The following is a 14932-nucleotide window of genomic DNA, read 5'->3' on the forward strand; positions in this document are numbered from 1 at the left end:
AATAAACAAATTGGAGCAATCCAGTTTTGTTTGGTTTAGAAAATCACTACTATTTACTTTTGTTATTGCTATTGCTGTTTGTATTTAATGATCAGATTAATTCATCTGTCATCATGTGGACTTTCCATGGGGTGAAGTCCCCCCTCTGTCTTCATCTCATCCTCGAGCCTTCGATCTCCCGTTTGTCACCAGAGCGATCGAGAAGCTGACTGGACACCAGTTCGAGGACTACTCTTTCCACGTGTCCTACATCATGGACACGGACGCCGCTCCGCCACCTCAGCAGCAGTCTCCGCGCCTGCGTCGGGGCGGACGCTCGTCACGGGAGCAGGATGCGTCCTCGCAGCCCGGTCCGTCGGGCGGACTGGCCTCACAACGCCACAAGGCCCAACACGACTTCCCCCTGCGCCTGCTCGTGCCCACGCAGTTTGTCGGCGCCATCATCGGCAAGGAGGGCCTCACCATCAAGAATGTCACCAAACAGACACAGTCCAAGTATGTGTGGGTTTGCCCATGTTGTCCAGTCTCCTCATCATCTATGTCAGTGTTTCTCAAAGTGTGGTCCGGGGATAACTGGTGGTCCGCAAGCTATCCCAAGTGGTCCGCGCACAGACGTGGTAAAATATTATATAGATGAGTTGTTTGCAATATTGAACCAACTTGTATGTTAATCCAAACAGTTAAAGCTTTGCCAGTTTAAATCATATCAATCCTCACAAAAACTCCACACAATAAGCAAGGTGCAAAGGCAATAAGCAGGTGGTTCAGTAGGCTATTGTGTAGACTGTTAAAGTAGATCTACTCTTCTTTTAAACTAAGTGGTCCGTGAGTTTGTGTTTAATTGGTTAAGTGGTCCTTGGTCTGAAAAAGTTTGAGAAACACTCAGGTTTGGAATTTCACCATTTTAGGGGCAAGGCCACTTGGCCTTCAGTTGGGCATATTTGGTGGGGGCCACAAAGGCCACATGTCAGGGCACCAAAGCCAAAGTTAACTATACAGTAGTAGGCTATAAAAATGATCAAAGTTGTATTTAGCCTAGCAGTAGACCTGCATCACTGAAACATTACAAAAACATGAAACAAGACATATTACATAGAACTGTAAATCATCTGATCATCTAATATTTACAGATATCTAGGCTATATTTAACATGTATTTTATATTTGGCCTGTTATGAAATCATATATTGAACAATTTAAGCACAGCTCAGCTTTAAGAAACTCAAAAAGCCTACAGTAGATGCATGCTTAGCATTTTGTGATTATTAAGGCTACTTTCACAAACTCTTAGTCAGCTGTATATCCTCTGATTTTATTATTTACCGATATCTAGGCGATATTTTTAACATTTATTTTGTATTTGGCCTGTCTCGCGAACCGTTCACCACAGCAATTAGTGGCTAACATCGTTTAAAAGCTGAGAAAAAACTCTTTCATGTGATGTGATACTTGTGATGTCTGTATGATGAGTAGGCTACTTCAGGCGCGCCTGCAGGTGTACGTCCGTACGCACTGTGCGTACCATCAGGCTACTCAACAGCGTGAGAAAATTTCCCTTGCGTGTGTGTGTATTCATACCAAATTGGCCTACCATACCTTCCCAACTATGCACAGTATCCCATTAGCTGTATGCCATCAGGCTATTTACCATTTTCTATTACGTAAAGTTAGTGAACACGTTATCAAAATTAACGTGCACACATTTTGTTTGAGCAGGAGAGAATACGCACGCAGGCACGCAATTCACCCCTTGCAAGTGACGTCACGTTTTGTTCGCGCCACAGCAAAATAGCCTAGTGGACGGCAAGAACACGAATCAAATCAATGGGTTGTAATGGGACATATCGCACAGCTAGGAGATTATAGTGAGATTTAACCGTAGTAATGCCCTTCCACGACTGTTGGCTTATTGTTTGGAATACAACAACATCCCATGTTCTTGCATAGATATATTTTGGTTTGTTTTCTTTGTGTTTCGGGAGTATTTCAACCACAATTGCATGCTTATCTCCTCAGTGTATGAAGCACAGCAGCGGTTGCTATAGCAACCATAGACTCTGAACAGGACGGCAGATAGCACTTAGGCAAAGTCTTTGGCAAGATCTGAATGTAAACAGATAATACCGTTCAAGTTTTTTTTTAATTTCCTATTTCTTTCAATTCTTTAAATTAAGATGTAAGAAGTAAGTTTATTCGCTGGGCAACGTACAAACTGACGAGTTACATTAGCCCTAGCACTATGAGCTACGATAAACGTTAGCTAGAATAGCTAGCTTCTAAGTGTGGCAGCTAGTTATTATTTCATGTTCTGATATGACATTCTTAACGTTTTGACTATGTTACAACTGATAAAAGCAAGACAAATAAAGTAACCAAATCGCTTTGCAATATTTTAGTCCAGAAATACTTATGGGTGTTCATTTACCATAATGTTAATTACAGTAGCCTAAAGTAATGTTATCTCCCCTTGCTGTTACCACCAGTTTTAATAACTTTACATTTGCGATCATGACCCATTTCATCTAACAACACCACTGGCATCTTCTTTGACTATCAGACCCCAAACAGCAATACATTGAACTACAAAGATGTTATAGTAATGGTGTTCAGTTCATCATAATCATAGACATAATATACATAGACGCCGCATCGACCGCTGCTCCCTACTAGCGCTGACGAGATTTGGAGCCGCCATCTTGGACCGGTCATCCACTCCACTCAGTGTAATCTGTTTGGCCGGTGCAATGAGCTGTCAGCACACTTAATTAATCATATCTCACTGAATACCGAACAGATTTTCACGCGGTTTTTTTTGCTGCAAAGGTCATACATGTAGCTATGATACAGGCCACATTGTTCGAAAATACAAAATACAACCAATAGTACGGTAATGTTAAATCTTACTTGTGAAAAGTAAATCCCCCGAGTATGGTCCGCCGATTTGAGCAGGAACATGCTGCACAGTGCTGTCATCTTGTGTTTTCTGCTGCAACGCAATGAGGAGTATGACCGGTCCAAGATGGCGGCCGCATTTCTTGTTTCCAGCAGCCAATGCGGCGTCTATGTATATTATGTCTATGATCATAATCTTTATGACATAATGTATTTTGCCGTCCAGCATGGAGCCGTCACGTGACTTAAGTCACGTGTCTGCAAGGGGTGAATAGGCTATACTTGTTGTTTTCTTTTACTCGGCTATCTATATATGGTTATCAGCACACAATGTTGAGCTAATTCACTGACTCAATACTCATCATGGATATCACAAGTTTTAAACAACGAAAACAGAAAGGATGGAGGCAGCAAAGCTAGGAGTTATTCCAGATGGACAAGAACAAGGTAGGCAATTGGTGTGCTTGTCAGAACGTTAGACTGCACTAAAGTCAGACGTCAAGTTACGCTAGAACAAAACTAAAGGTAACTTTAGTCTGTATAGGGCTGTATCAAGTTGTCCAAATTAATAGGTCATTGTAGACTTTGTCATTGTATTATTGCATGTGGATGTTGTTATGTATGTAGGCTAATTTTTTGCTGACTGACCTAAAACGGACAATATTTGTTCGCGGGGTGAATTTGCGGGGGGGGGGGGGGGGGGGGTCAGAGTTGAGTAGCCTATGCTTTCGGACAACGAAAGTTTCGGACAACATGACCCTTTTCACAGAAATGGTGTATAAACAAAGGTCTGATCTCTGTTGCTGATGGCATCCTGACATTTAATTTGTGATATGTGGGGCTGTTCTCTCTCTCTCAGGGTAGACATCCACCGGAAGGAGAATGCCGGAGCGGCGGAGAAGCCCATCACCATCCACTCCACCCCCGATGGCTGCTCTGCAGCCTGCCGCATGATCCTGGACATCATGCAGAAGGAGGCCAACGACACCAAGGTGTAAGTCTCCACCACCGACCGTCCACTCCACCAAATCTGTGTCTGTCCATGAAACACAATCGCCCACCATGGCGTGATGGGAATTTCTTTTCACTGATTTTAAGCAGTGGTTTGAGCTATAATGTTCATCTTGCACAATGAGCACTTGCACAGATTCACATTAAAGGAGTACATAACGTGTTTACTTGCACATTTACCACTTGGTCTGGTTTGCAAGGTTGTTTTCTGGACGTTTTAAATTGATACTTCATCAGGGGCATTCTTTCAACTCAAGGCTACCTGGTTTCGCAACACCCATACAAAAAGTTCTGCACCGTCTGGTAAACTATCTCCGTCTTCACTTAAGCCCATTGCCAACCTATCCATGTCATTCCACAATCACAATCACATCAATCAAATCGTTTACCCCAGCTTTACAAGAAGCCTAGTTTAAAGGCTTCGTCTTAGAGGAGGTGGTAGCGTAGTGGCTAAGGAGCTGGGCTAGCATGCAGTAGCCTAATAAGTTGTGGAACCAATTCCTGACTTCCACGGTTGTGTCCTTTGAACAAGGCATTTAGGCCAATGGCCCTTGTAATATAATTGACATATGTAAGTCACTTTGGATAAAAAAACATCTGCTATACGAATAAATGTAATTGTAAATATCTCTGATTCTTCTCTGGACTCTCACAGAACGGAGGAGATCCCTTTGAAGATCCTGGCTCACAACAGCCTGGTGGGCAGGCTAATTGGGAAGGAGGGCCGGAACCTGAAGAAGATCGAGGAGGAAACGGGGACCAAGATCACCATCTCCTCGTAAGTAGCCCTGCTCCTCCTCTAGCTATGCGTGCTCATTAGCACGAGGCTAATTATCCTGATATTAAGGTTTTGTGGGCCTTTGTGGAAAATGCTGCTTGCTCAGTTTGACTAGAGTGCTTTATGTGACAGAGCAGCAAATTAATTCAATAAATCATTTGATGTAATTGCCATAAACTCTCGGAGAGTATAAACTGCCACCCACTTTACCAGCTTGTGCAAGCTTATCATCAGCATTCGCAGAGTAGCAGAGTCACTCACAGTAAGGCCCAATCCCAATTCTGTGTCTCATCCCTTCCCCTTAGTTTTGCGCATTCACGTGTAAATGTGTATGAAAGGTGCTATACAAATAAAGCTTTATTATTATTATTATTATTATTATTATTAAATATTAGTGTCAGCACAGGGGAGTCTGGACTGTGGCCAACCTTATTAACTCTACCTTATTCCACTGCTTGGTTGAATTTCCCATTGCCCTACGTAATTTAGAACGACCATTAACCGTATGTTATTTGCACACCTATGAAGTAGATCCATTTTTTTGGCCGTATCACACATGTATATTAATTCGCCGAATTCGTTGTGAAGTTTAAATGAACTGTCACGTTGCATCCGAGCTGTAAAGAACAGAACATTGCAACATTGTAGCATATGATGGTGGTGGCTTTTAGCTAGATGGATGACAGCAGGCTAAGTAAAATAGCGATGTTTCAAAGCTAAAGTTCATCAGAATCTTGACAGAATCTTGAGAGATAGAACTAACGACTGGCCTTTGGCCGTAGCAACCAAAGATTCTAGAGCGCTACGCTAGCAACCATCCATTTAGAACTAGTAACGGCAGTTTGTCCTGTTGAGTTGAGAAATTAGTTGATATGTGTCGGAAGAAATTAGTTCTACAAACAAGACAGTTTTAGCGATTAAAACATTTAAATTGCAACAGGAAATGAACACAACGCAAGTCGAATAAGCGGGATAATGGACTCCACAGTGGGGCCGTTTTACAACATCGACTGTGCATTAACTTCTGTGAACAGACCACCGTGTCGTCCATTATCCCTTACACATGCGCTAGGCCTGAGGCTGGTCAGCCAATTTAACCTGCACTGATTACAGACATTGCAGTCCTCTCTACGCACTGTCATATAGTGGGGGATCTGCCCATTCGGGCCATGTTTCTGAGTCCTCATCAATGTGGCCTAATGAATGGCTCTGCGTGGGCAGTGAAAGTCTTTTGAGTGAACAAGTCCCCCCAATTACGAGGATGCCACTGCCGGCTTTGACGAGGTTGTCCCTCTTCAGCCAAGCCTCTCTTGAAGAGTTTTATTAAACTCTCAGCTCTGCTAGTGGCCCCATTGTCTCTGTACATTGTCTCTTTCCTTCCTTTTGACAGTTGATTGTGTCATACAGACACAGAACCTTGAGTTTATGCAGACTTAAAGATGCGTGGGATGGGTAGAAGTGCTCCCCTTTTCTCAGCACAAGGAACAGACTTTTAATCTCACAAACTTCTTTCTCTCTCTCTCTCTCTCTCTCTCTCTCTCTCTCTCTCTCTCTCTCTCTCTCTCTCTCTCTCTCTCTCTTTGTCTGTCTGTCTGTAGATTACAAGACTTAACCATTTACAACCCTGAGCGGACCATCACAATAAAAGGCAGCTTGGAGGCCTGCTGTAAGGCGGAGGTGGAGATCATGCGAAAGCTGAGGGAAGCCTACGAGAATGACATTGCTGCTATAAACGTGAGGCCTCAAGCACATTGTCTCTCTCTCTCTCTGTCTCTCTCTATTCTCTCCTTCGCCCCCACCTCAATCCACTTGCTCATTCTCTCTATCCCCTGAGCGAGGGAGATGTGTAGGGGGCTCTGAAAGGGAGGGTGGGTTCTCAGGTCTCACTGCAGAAGAGAGGATGGATCCTCCTGGGGCTGGTCTTCTCACAACTCCTCCTCACGCCTGGGCAGAGTCGTGCTGTCCTCTACAACACATGCTTCACAACCTGCAAGAATACACTGTGAAGCTCTATGAGATAAATAAGTTGTGGGGAACATTTCCATAGCATTTGAACTCTCTCCATCTATATGGGTTTTAAACTATTTACACAAATTCCATATAGCTGATCTGCTAGTTTATTAAGAAATTGAAAACTATGTCCATGGGCTTATAACGGAGCTGTCCTCTTTAGAGTACAGTTAACACTGGAATCTGCAGTTGTGGTTGTTTCATAGGCTTACTCAAACATATTTCAGGTTCATTATAATTCATGACTTAGTTGTGTGTTCAGTTGTCTGTGCAAGCGGAAGAATGTGTGTTGAAAACAGCTATACAATGCAGCACATGCACCATTTCTTGTCACACACACATAGATACACTCTTATATGCATGAACACACAAACTCTCATTTTTGCTGTGTTTCTCACCCACACACACACACACTCATACCTACATAATACTCTTGACGTCAATGTCCCCATTTCCTATATCATCAATACAGCCCCCTGGAGAATTTAAACTGAGGAGTCCAGCAGATTCCAGTTAGGCAGCATATTAATTTTCTGCTGTTTTTTATATGGAATAGCTGTCCGCCCATCCGTCATGCGGGAATAATGTTTACTCAAAGATCAGTTTAGTGCGGATTAGATATTTAATCAGCCTCTTCCTCCATTACTCACTCTTCTCATTGTGTCAGCGGACGGTGTGAATTCCCCCATCTCTATACCACACACATGGGCTGCAGGGACACTTCATAGAGAGAGCTGCCTGTCTATTGATACTGGCCGGCTCTCTGATGAGGTCACTGACAGTGACACCGGGGTCGGTGTGGTAAGGGGAAACGTGATTGAAACCTATTGCAGGGAAGACGTCGTGCGGGACGAACCGGATTCGTAGAGTGCAGCGCTGCCGGGGGAGTTTGTGTGTGTGTGTGTGTGTGTGTGTGTGTGTGCGGGCGCGTGCGTGTGCGTGTGGGGCCACCTAGCGCCACTGCAGAGTCACTGCAATGGCTGGGCCATGGCGTCAGAGAAATGAGCTGAGAACGAGGGAGTGGGCGGAGGAGGGACAACAACACACACACACAACACACACACACAACACACACACACACACACACACACACGCGCGCGCAAGCATGCCGCCCGGCGCCTGACTGGTTTTTGTTTTGTTTTGCTTTTGCAGTGTTTTGTTTACTCTTTGCATTTCCTCTCCTCCTCCTCCTCCTCCTCCTCCGTCAGCAACAAACCAACTTGATCCCGGGGCTGAACCTCAACGCCTTGGGCATCTTTTCCACGGGCCTTCCAATGCTGCCTCACGCTGCCGGGCCTCGCGGGGTCCCCCCTGTGCCTCCTGCGGGATACAGCCCTTTCCTGGTGAGTCTGGGGCGGGCGGGGTGCCTCCCGGGCCCCAGGGAGTGTGTGTGGGGGTCGGGGTGGGGTGGGGGCATGCGGGCGGGTTGCCTCCGTGGATCTGTCCAGTAGTGTGAGGAGGAGGAGCCGTATGGGAGGGAGAGTGGATGAGCCGGTGATCCTCAGAATTCCCCTTCCACCAGTGCGAGTCATGAGTCATACACACACTCACACACTGTAGCGCTCACCAGAAACTCTCCCACACACACAATACCAGAGTCTTTCTGTTATTGGTACACGCTGTGTGTGTGGCCCGTGGGGAGCTATTTGGTGTGTGTGTCTGGTGTGTGCATGCTTGACACCAGTTGTCTTTCATTTATGTACTTCATCACTGCATTCAGTGATCTACTTGTTGTTGACCCCTTCAAGGGATCTGTTTCTTTGTTTGTGTCCACAGAGTCCCTCGTCACATCTAAGTGGCTTATACGGAGTTCCTCCAGCCAGTGCCATTGCCCACCAGCACACGGTCAGTCCCCTGTCCCCCTTGTGTCTAACACACACCAGGGACGTGTAGACACTCCCGCTAGCCAGTTAGCTCGTTTTTGTTAATGCTGTGGTGTGGAGCACTTTGGAAGCGGCCACACTGGTCATGTAGAATGCTTGTAGATCACAGTGAATAGCTTTCCGTGCATTATTGTCTTGCCATGTTAGTATTTTCTGTTGCGTTTTTAAGGTCAAGTTCTTTTGTTAAATAGCTGTCCACACTCCTTCATTAAACCTTTAAGAGCCCCTCCAGTTAAAGGCGGTAGGAAGAGAGCCAGCAAGCAATAACCTTGTGAGCCCTGATTGTAACATCCAGATCTGGTACAATAAAGTTTATTGATGTTACGTTCAAAGAAAGCACTCTTTTTTACCCCTCTCTGATTCGTCAGACATTTATGCACATGTATTCATTCATTCACTCATCAGCTCATTCAGCTACTTATTTGCATACAATTTTTAGACACAATGAGAAGTGACGGCTAGATTAGCTGGAATTATTATTATTTATTTATTTTTTCATGGCTAATTCTTAGCAGAGGCAGCCTTTCTAATCTTTGGACAGATGGCTTAGCTGCAGGGTTAGAGTGGAGTCTGGTTGACATTTCCAACGCTGATTTTCTTTTCTCTATTCTCTCTCGCTGTTCTCCCCCTTGTTGTCCACAGTCAGCTCCGGAGCAGGAGGTGGTCTACCTCTTTATTCCAACTCAGGCTGTTGGGGCAATTATCGGCAAAAAGGGCCAGCACATTAAGCAACTCGCACGGTTCGCCGGAGCGTCCATTAAGGTAAGAATCGGCCGCCTGTTTACCTCCGCGCGCTCCGAGTTGTCGGTGCGCACGGTTGGCCCTGTCCAGCCCCCGTGTCTCTGTTTTGGCCCACTGTTGCCTTGACCTCGGCCAGACGACTGTGATAATTGCTCTGGCCAATTAGAGTGCGGCCCAGAGAGAGAGAGAGAGTGGTCGGAGCTCTCGCATGCGATGCAACGATGCGCTGGACGGTGTCAGAGTGGGCAGACACTCAGAGGAGGGGAACGCGAGGGCCCCTTTTGACTCATGCGAAAACACCTCCCTCTTTGCGGTTGCCAGCCGGACGCTGAGTCACACGAGGATGTTGTAATGTTTTTGCCGTCTTGACTCACGGAGAGCCATCCGCCGAACAAATTGAACTGGCGGCCCAGGCATTCCTCAAGAACCCCCCCACCCCATCCCCCAACCATTTTTATGGCCACTAGGCAGGGTTCCCACGCACCATGAAAACACTGGAACGCACTGGTGTTTTGAGACAAACTCATTTAAGCCCTTGGAATTTGCCGAAATGTGACTGGCGTTTTATGGCTCACTCTGTTTTTCTGTTGTTGTTGTTGTTGTTGTTGTCCTCTTCCAGATTGCGCCGGCAGAAAGCCCTGATGTCACCCAGAGGATGGTGATCATCACAGGGCCCCCAGAAGCCCAGTTTAAGGTGAGGGCCCTCCTAACACATCCCCATCTGCACACACACAATAATTAGGGCAGTCAGCAGCACCAGCCATGTGATTGATGTTACCCATACCGTAAGGTGTGTGTGTGTGTGTGTGTGTGTGGGTAACTGTGTCTGATAGGATGGGTTATGTGTGTGTGTTGGTGTGTTGGTGTGTCTATGGGGTGTGTCTGCATTTATTGTGGGCATGTTATATCTGGAAAATATGTTGTTTTCTCTATCCTTGAAATGTAACACCCATGTTGTTAATATCTGATGAAACTCGTAATGTGGAGTCCAATAGTGTAAGTATAATTAAAATGTGTTTGTCCACGACAGGCTCAGGGCAGGATATTTGGGAAGCTGAAGGAGGAGAACTTCTTCACGGCGAAAGAGGAGGTCAAGCTTGAGACGCATATCAAAGTGCCCTCTTCTGCCGCTGGCAGGGTCATTGGCAAAGGTGGCAAAACGGTGAGGATTCACAAAGAGGCTCAACAGACAGCTGTCTGATAGGGTTATGGCCAGTGGCACTGACTGTTGGACCATATTGCCATTAGGATGCGTTGACAGGATGTGGGCAGTAGTGTTCTATGGATCACTGAAAGAAATGTCACAGTCCAAGGAGGAACTGTCACAGGTGGAGATGAGTTTGTACTTTCCTTCAGAGTAGCTAATAGTCTGTATATCGCATTGCTCTTTACAGGTGAATGAATTGCAGAACCTCACCAGCGCAGAGGTCATTGTGCCTCGGGACCAAACACCTGACGAAAATGACGAGGTCTTTGTCAAAATCAGTGGGCATTTCTTCGCTAGCCAGGTGTGTGTGGATGCTACTCTTATTTAGAGAAAATGTCTGTGTACGATTAACCCTGAAGGCAAATCATGTTAATTGGCATACAACATTTTTAGGGGTTTTGAAGGTGAAGCTAAATTCACATCTTCTGTATGCCAGGCTCAAAATTTTCCTATAATGCCTCAAAATGGAGAAATCCAATATGGCCGCCGCCACCAGGTCAAAATCTAATTAATCACTTATCTTTTGGACTGTACAAGGTAAAAACCTGAATGTAATGTGATTTTATAGGGTTTCACATGTAGGGAATTCAATGCCATGCTCAGATTTAAGATCAAGACTAGAGAAAATGCTTGAAATGAATGTACATGGTTAAAATTGTTGTCTCGGATAATGAATAATTCATGAAAAAAGAGGACCATGAAACAGGTTGATGGCTTTCTGAAGAATTTACTTGAAACATGTTTAGAAACAAAGTTGATAACCATATTTTAACTATCTATTTATATTTATCTGTATTTTAACTATTTATTTAGTATTTGAAGAAAATGCTTGAAACTCTTAAGCTAAAGGCCTATGTTTAAAACTGTTACTACTAGATTTGCCTACTAATGAAATATTGTACCTCAGCCTATTGTTTTGATGTCCAGTGTGCTATGATGACATGTGTGCCCATCCCACCCCTACCCTTACCAAGAGGGTGACCAAGACTAAGGACATGTTAATTGATTTTAGACACAAAGACTGTAACCACACAAACACAAACATCAACGGGCAGGACATTGAGATAGTCCAGCAATACAAGTATCTGGGTTCCATTATTGACAACAAGCTAACTTTTACCCATAACACAGACATGTTGTGTAAAAAAGGTCAGCAGCGTCTATACTGTCTTAGGAAGCTGGCAAGGTTTAATGTAGATAAATCCCTGATGACTTTCTTCTATAGATCTTTCATTGAGTCAATACTTACCTTCTCAGCCATCTGGTATGGTATGCCCTGCTCAATGTTAAACAGAAAAATGCCATTGCCATGCTAAAGTCATTAAGGTGTGTAGTAGAGTCACTGGTGTCCAACAGAGAAGTATGTCAATGCTGTATGAGGAACAGGCAATTAAGAAGGCTGAATCCATCCTGTTAAATTATACCCACCCTCTGCACAGCGAATTTGAGATCTTACCCTCTGGTTCCCGTCTTAAATATCCATTAGCCCGAACCAACAGATACAAACACTCCTTCATACCATCTGCTGTTCAGTTACTGAACTCTAGGACACGGAGATAACCCTCTGCCCCACACACTTCTCTTCCTATTTATTATTTTTAATTCTGTGCTTCGACTTATTTTAATTCTGTGTTTTGACTTATCTTGTGGATGTGTGTGTGTGTGTGTGTGTGTGCGTGTGTGTGTGTGTGTGCGTGTGCGTGTGCGTGTGTGTGTAACCTTGCATGCTACCTCTGCAAAATAATTGCCCTTCTGGGACAAATAAAAACTACTACTAGTGATAAACCCACAAAAATAAATTACCTGATTTTGACCTGGCGTGCATGTCACTGATAGGCTAGTCAGTGACAGATTCGAAACAAAGCGGCAACCATCAAAAGCTGAGTTAAGATCAAACCTCCAGATAAAATGTCCAGATCTTGCGTTTTCATGAGTTTTCGATCGTCATATATTTTATTTCCATTCATCACAGAGTTCCCAAAATCACATATAAGGTGTGTTAGAGTGTCTAGTTTCGTAATTAAAAAAAAGAAGCTAAAAACGTAATATTATGTTTTTGGCACTCAGCGCATGGGAAGGAAAAACGTAATATTACGTTTCTGTCACTCAATGAGTTAAGAGCTCCAGCACATTTATGTGCAGCCGCTGTAGCTGCCTGTTCCATGTCCCCCTGATCGCTCGCCCGTCGCATACCCCTCCTCAGCCAAGGAGGCTGGCATTCGTAGTCACCACCTGCCGGTGGGCTACTGGCTACTCTCCCCAGCGGGGCTCCGACTGAGAGGTTCTCGGGGGCACACCAATAGGCAAGAGCTCTCCAGCATCTCCGATCCACCCGAACACACTTGTGTCTGTCCCTGACAGGATGAGCGCGGAGCGCTGCGAACCATGCTTGGAGATCCCACATGTGTAGAAGGCCGAGGGGAACCGCATGCGAAGCCGTCGCCATTAGCTCCAGAAGGCACTGACATTGGCGCACGGTGACCATAGCGTCTCGGCGAAAAACGCTGATGCAGTGCTGAAGGCCTGCCTGACGTGCCTGAGACAATGTCACTGTCATGCCCACCGCATTGAACTCCAGTCCCAGGTAGGGGATTGCCTTGCCCCAATTCACCTGGAAACCCAGCCACTCAAGATGGCCAAGCGTCTCAGCTACATGCTGTTCCAGAAGGGCCCTGAAGTCTGCCAGTAAGACCCAGTCGTCCAGATAATTCAATATGCGAATACCTCGCCTCCTGAGAGGGGCCAACGCTTCCTGAACGACCTTGGTGAAGGTGCGGGGCTCTAGAGCCAGCCCAAAACATAAAACCGAAAACTCCCACACCTCGTCCTCGAACGCAAAGCGCAGGTATTTTCTGTGCCGAGGATGAATCGGAACATGAAAATATCCATCTTTCAAGTCTATCGTGACCATCCAATGCCCCTGCTGCACGCTCTGAACAATACGCTGCAACATCAGCATCTTAAACGGAGTCTTTGATGCGTTCAGTGGCCGGAGGTCCAGAATGGGCCGAAGGCTGCCATCCTTCTTGGGAACTAAAAAATACTGACTGTACACCCCCTCCATCCACTGGCCCCGCGGCACCGGGCGTATGGCCTGCTTGGCCGCTAGCTCCCGGATCTCCCTGCGGAGCGCATGAGCGAGACCCTTGTCTGCCTGATGCCCGCGAAGACAGGTGGAGCACGGGCGTACTGTAGCTCGTACCCGTGCTCCAGGGTATGGAGAACCCATTGGGAGTTTGTGCACTTCCGCCACACCGCAATGTGGTTCGCCAGACAGGGCGGCCGTGGGTTTAACCCAGGCCGACCCACTCAAGGTGGGGCATCCATGTCCGGAGCCACAAAGCCTGGGGCCGGCTGTGTGTCTACTGCAGACTGTAGCACCGCGGTAGGCACATGGGCTTGGCTGTGCCTTATCATGATTATTGATTGATATTTTTTTTTATAGAACCTTTATTGAAAAAACAAACGACAGAAAAAGCGGAAAAATTAGCGAGAGGTATTGAAAGAAAAAGAGAGACTCGGCGGCAGTCGTCTTCCTCCCTGGCAAGGCTGAAGCCGATGACACCCGTCTCCCTTGTTCCGCCTACTTCTCCCGATATCTGCGCCTTTCTTCTTGCTCGCAAGACCGTTTTGTTTTTTGTTTTCTTGTGGGAAACTTCAAGCGACGTCGCTGAAGAATGAAAGAGTGATTGTTGTTGGCCGCGGTGGCTTAGACCGGTTTCAGGTCCCTAACAACCGTAGTCAAGAACGAACTCGGAGGACAAGCACTACTTGTTTACACTGACAGCGCATAGAAAACAAGCTGGCTGAACTTGATATAAGATGAAGAATAAAAACATATTGCCGAAATATTTCGGTGTAGCCGAGTCTGGATTGTTTTCATCTAGAGGTGTAGCGGATTTACCTATGAAAAAGCAACGGATTTTACGGAAGGTAGGCTAAACATGTGGCCAGTCACTGTAAAGTTAGGTTAGGCTTAAGCTAATGTTAACGTTAGGGCTTTGACTGCAGAAACAATTAGTTTAGATTTAGTGAGAACATTACTTACTCAAAGGGTACATAATGACAGGGGTGGACAATCATTTCCCCCTGAGGTCAGAGGATAATTACTTTATAAAGTAGCCTATGCTGGCCACACATTGAACGATTGACTGAAATAACGTTACAATGCACAAAATGCATTGTGCTGGATGTAAACTGACAGGACAGGAGCCTATGACGGATTAGCTATAAGCTAGGCTACCTTATAGTAGGCCTATGCAATAACGTTACTTGCAAGCCCATGTCTTCTTTCTTAAAACAACTCAAATGGAGTGTCAACTTTAACTTTAGGCTATCCTGCATATTGTAATTTGCGTGAAATGTAGGCTAACGTTAGCCTCCGTTCTCATGGATCATAAGTCTCTCATTA

At 45.5% G+C, this 14932-nt stretch overlaps 1 protein-coding gene across 4 annotated transcripts in view; it reads left to right on the forward strand.

Annotated features, from left to right (window-relative positions):
* Window positions 1-14932, forward strand: part of igf2bp2a (insulin-like growth factor 2 mRNA binding protein 2a) — a 54315-nt gene that overhangs the window by 35435 nt on the left and 3948 nt on the right. For all 4 annotated transcript variants that reach the window (XM_042068016.1, XM_042068009.1, XM_042068017.1 and 1 more), the window contains 10 exons: window positions 193-495; window positions 3751-3885; window positions 4558-4680; window positions 6279-6414; window positions 7899-8033; window positions 8467-8535; window positions 9216-9335; window positions 9934-10008; window positions 10345-10476; window positions 10709-10822. In XM_042068016.1, the coding sequence (XP_041923950.1) occupies window positions 193-495; window positions 3751-3885; window positions 4558-4680; window positions 6279-6414; window positions 7899-8033; window positions 8467-8535; window positions 9216-9335; window positions 9934-10008; window positions 10345-10476; window positions 10709-10822 (1342 nt within the window). The remainder of the gene's footprint in view (window positions 1-192; window positions 496-3750; window positions 3886-4557; window positions 4681-6278; window positions 6415-7898; window positions 8034-8466; window positions 8536-9215; window positions 9336-9933; window positions 10009-10344; window positions 10477-10708; window positions 10823-14932) is intronic.

Source organism: Alosa sapidissima, chromosome 2 (genome assembly GCF_018492685.1).
Source record: "Alosa sapidissima isolate fAloSap1 chromosome 2, fAloSap1.pri, whole genome shotgun sequence".
Classification (NCBI taxonomy): Eukaryota; Metazoa; Chordata; class Actinopteri; order Clupeiformes; family Clupeidae; genus Alosa; species Alosa sapidissima.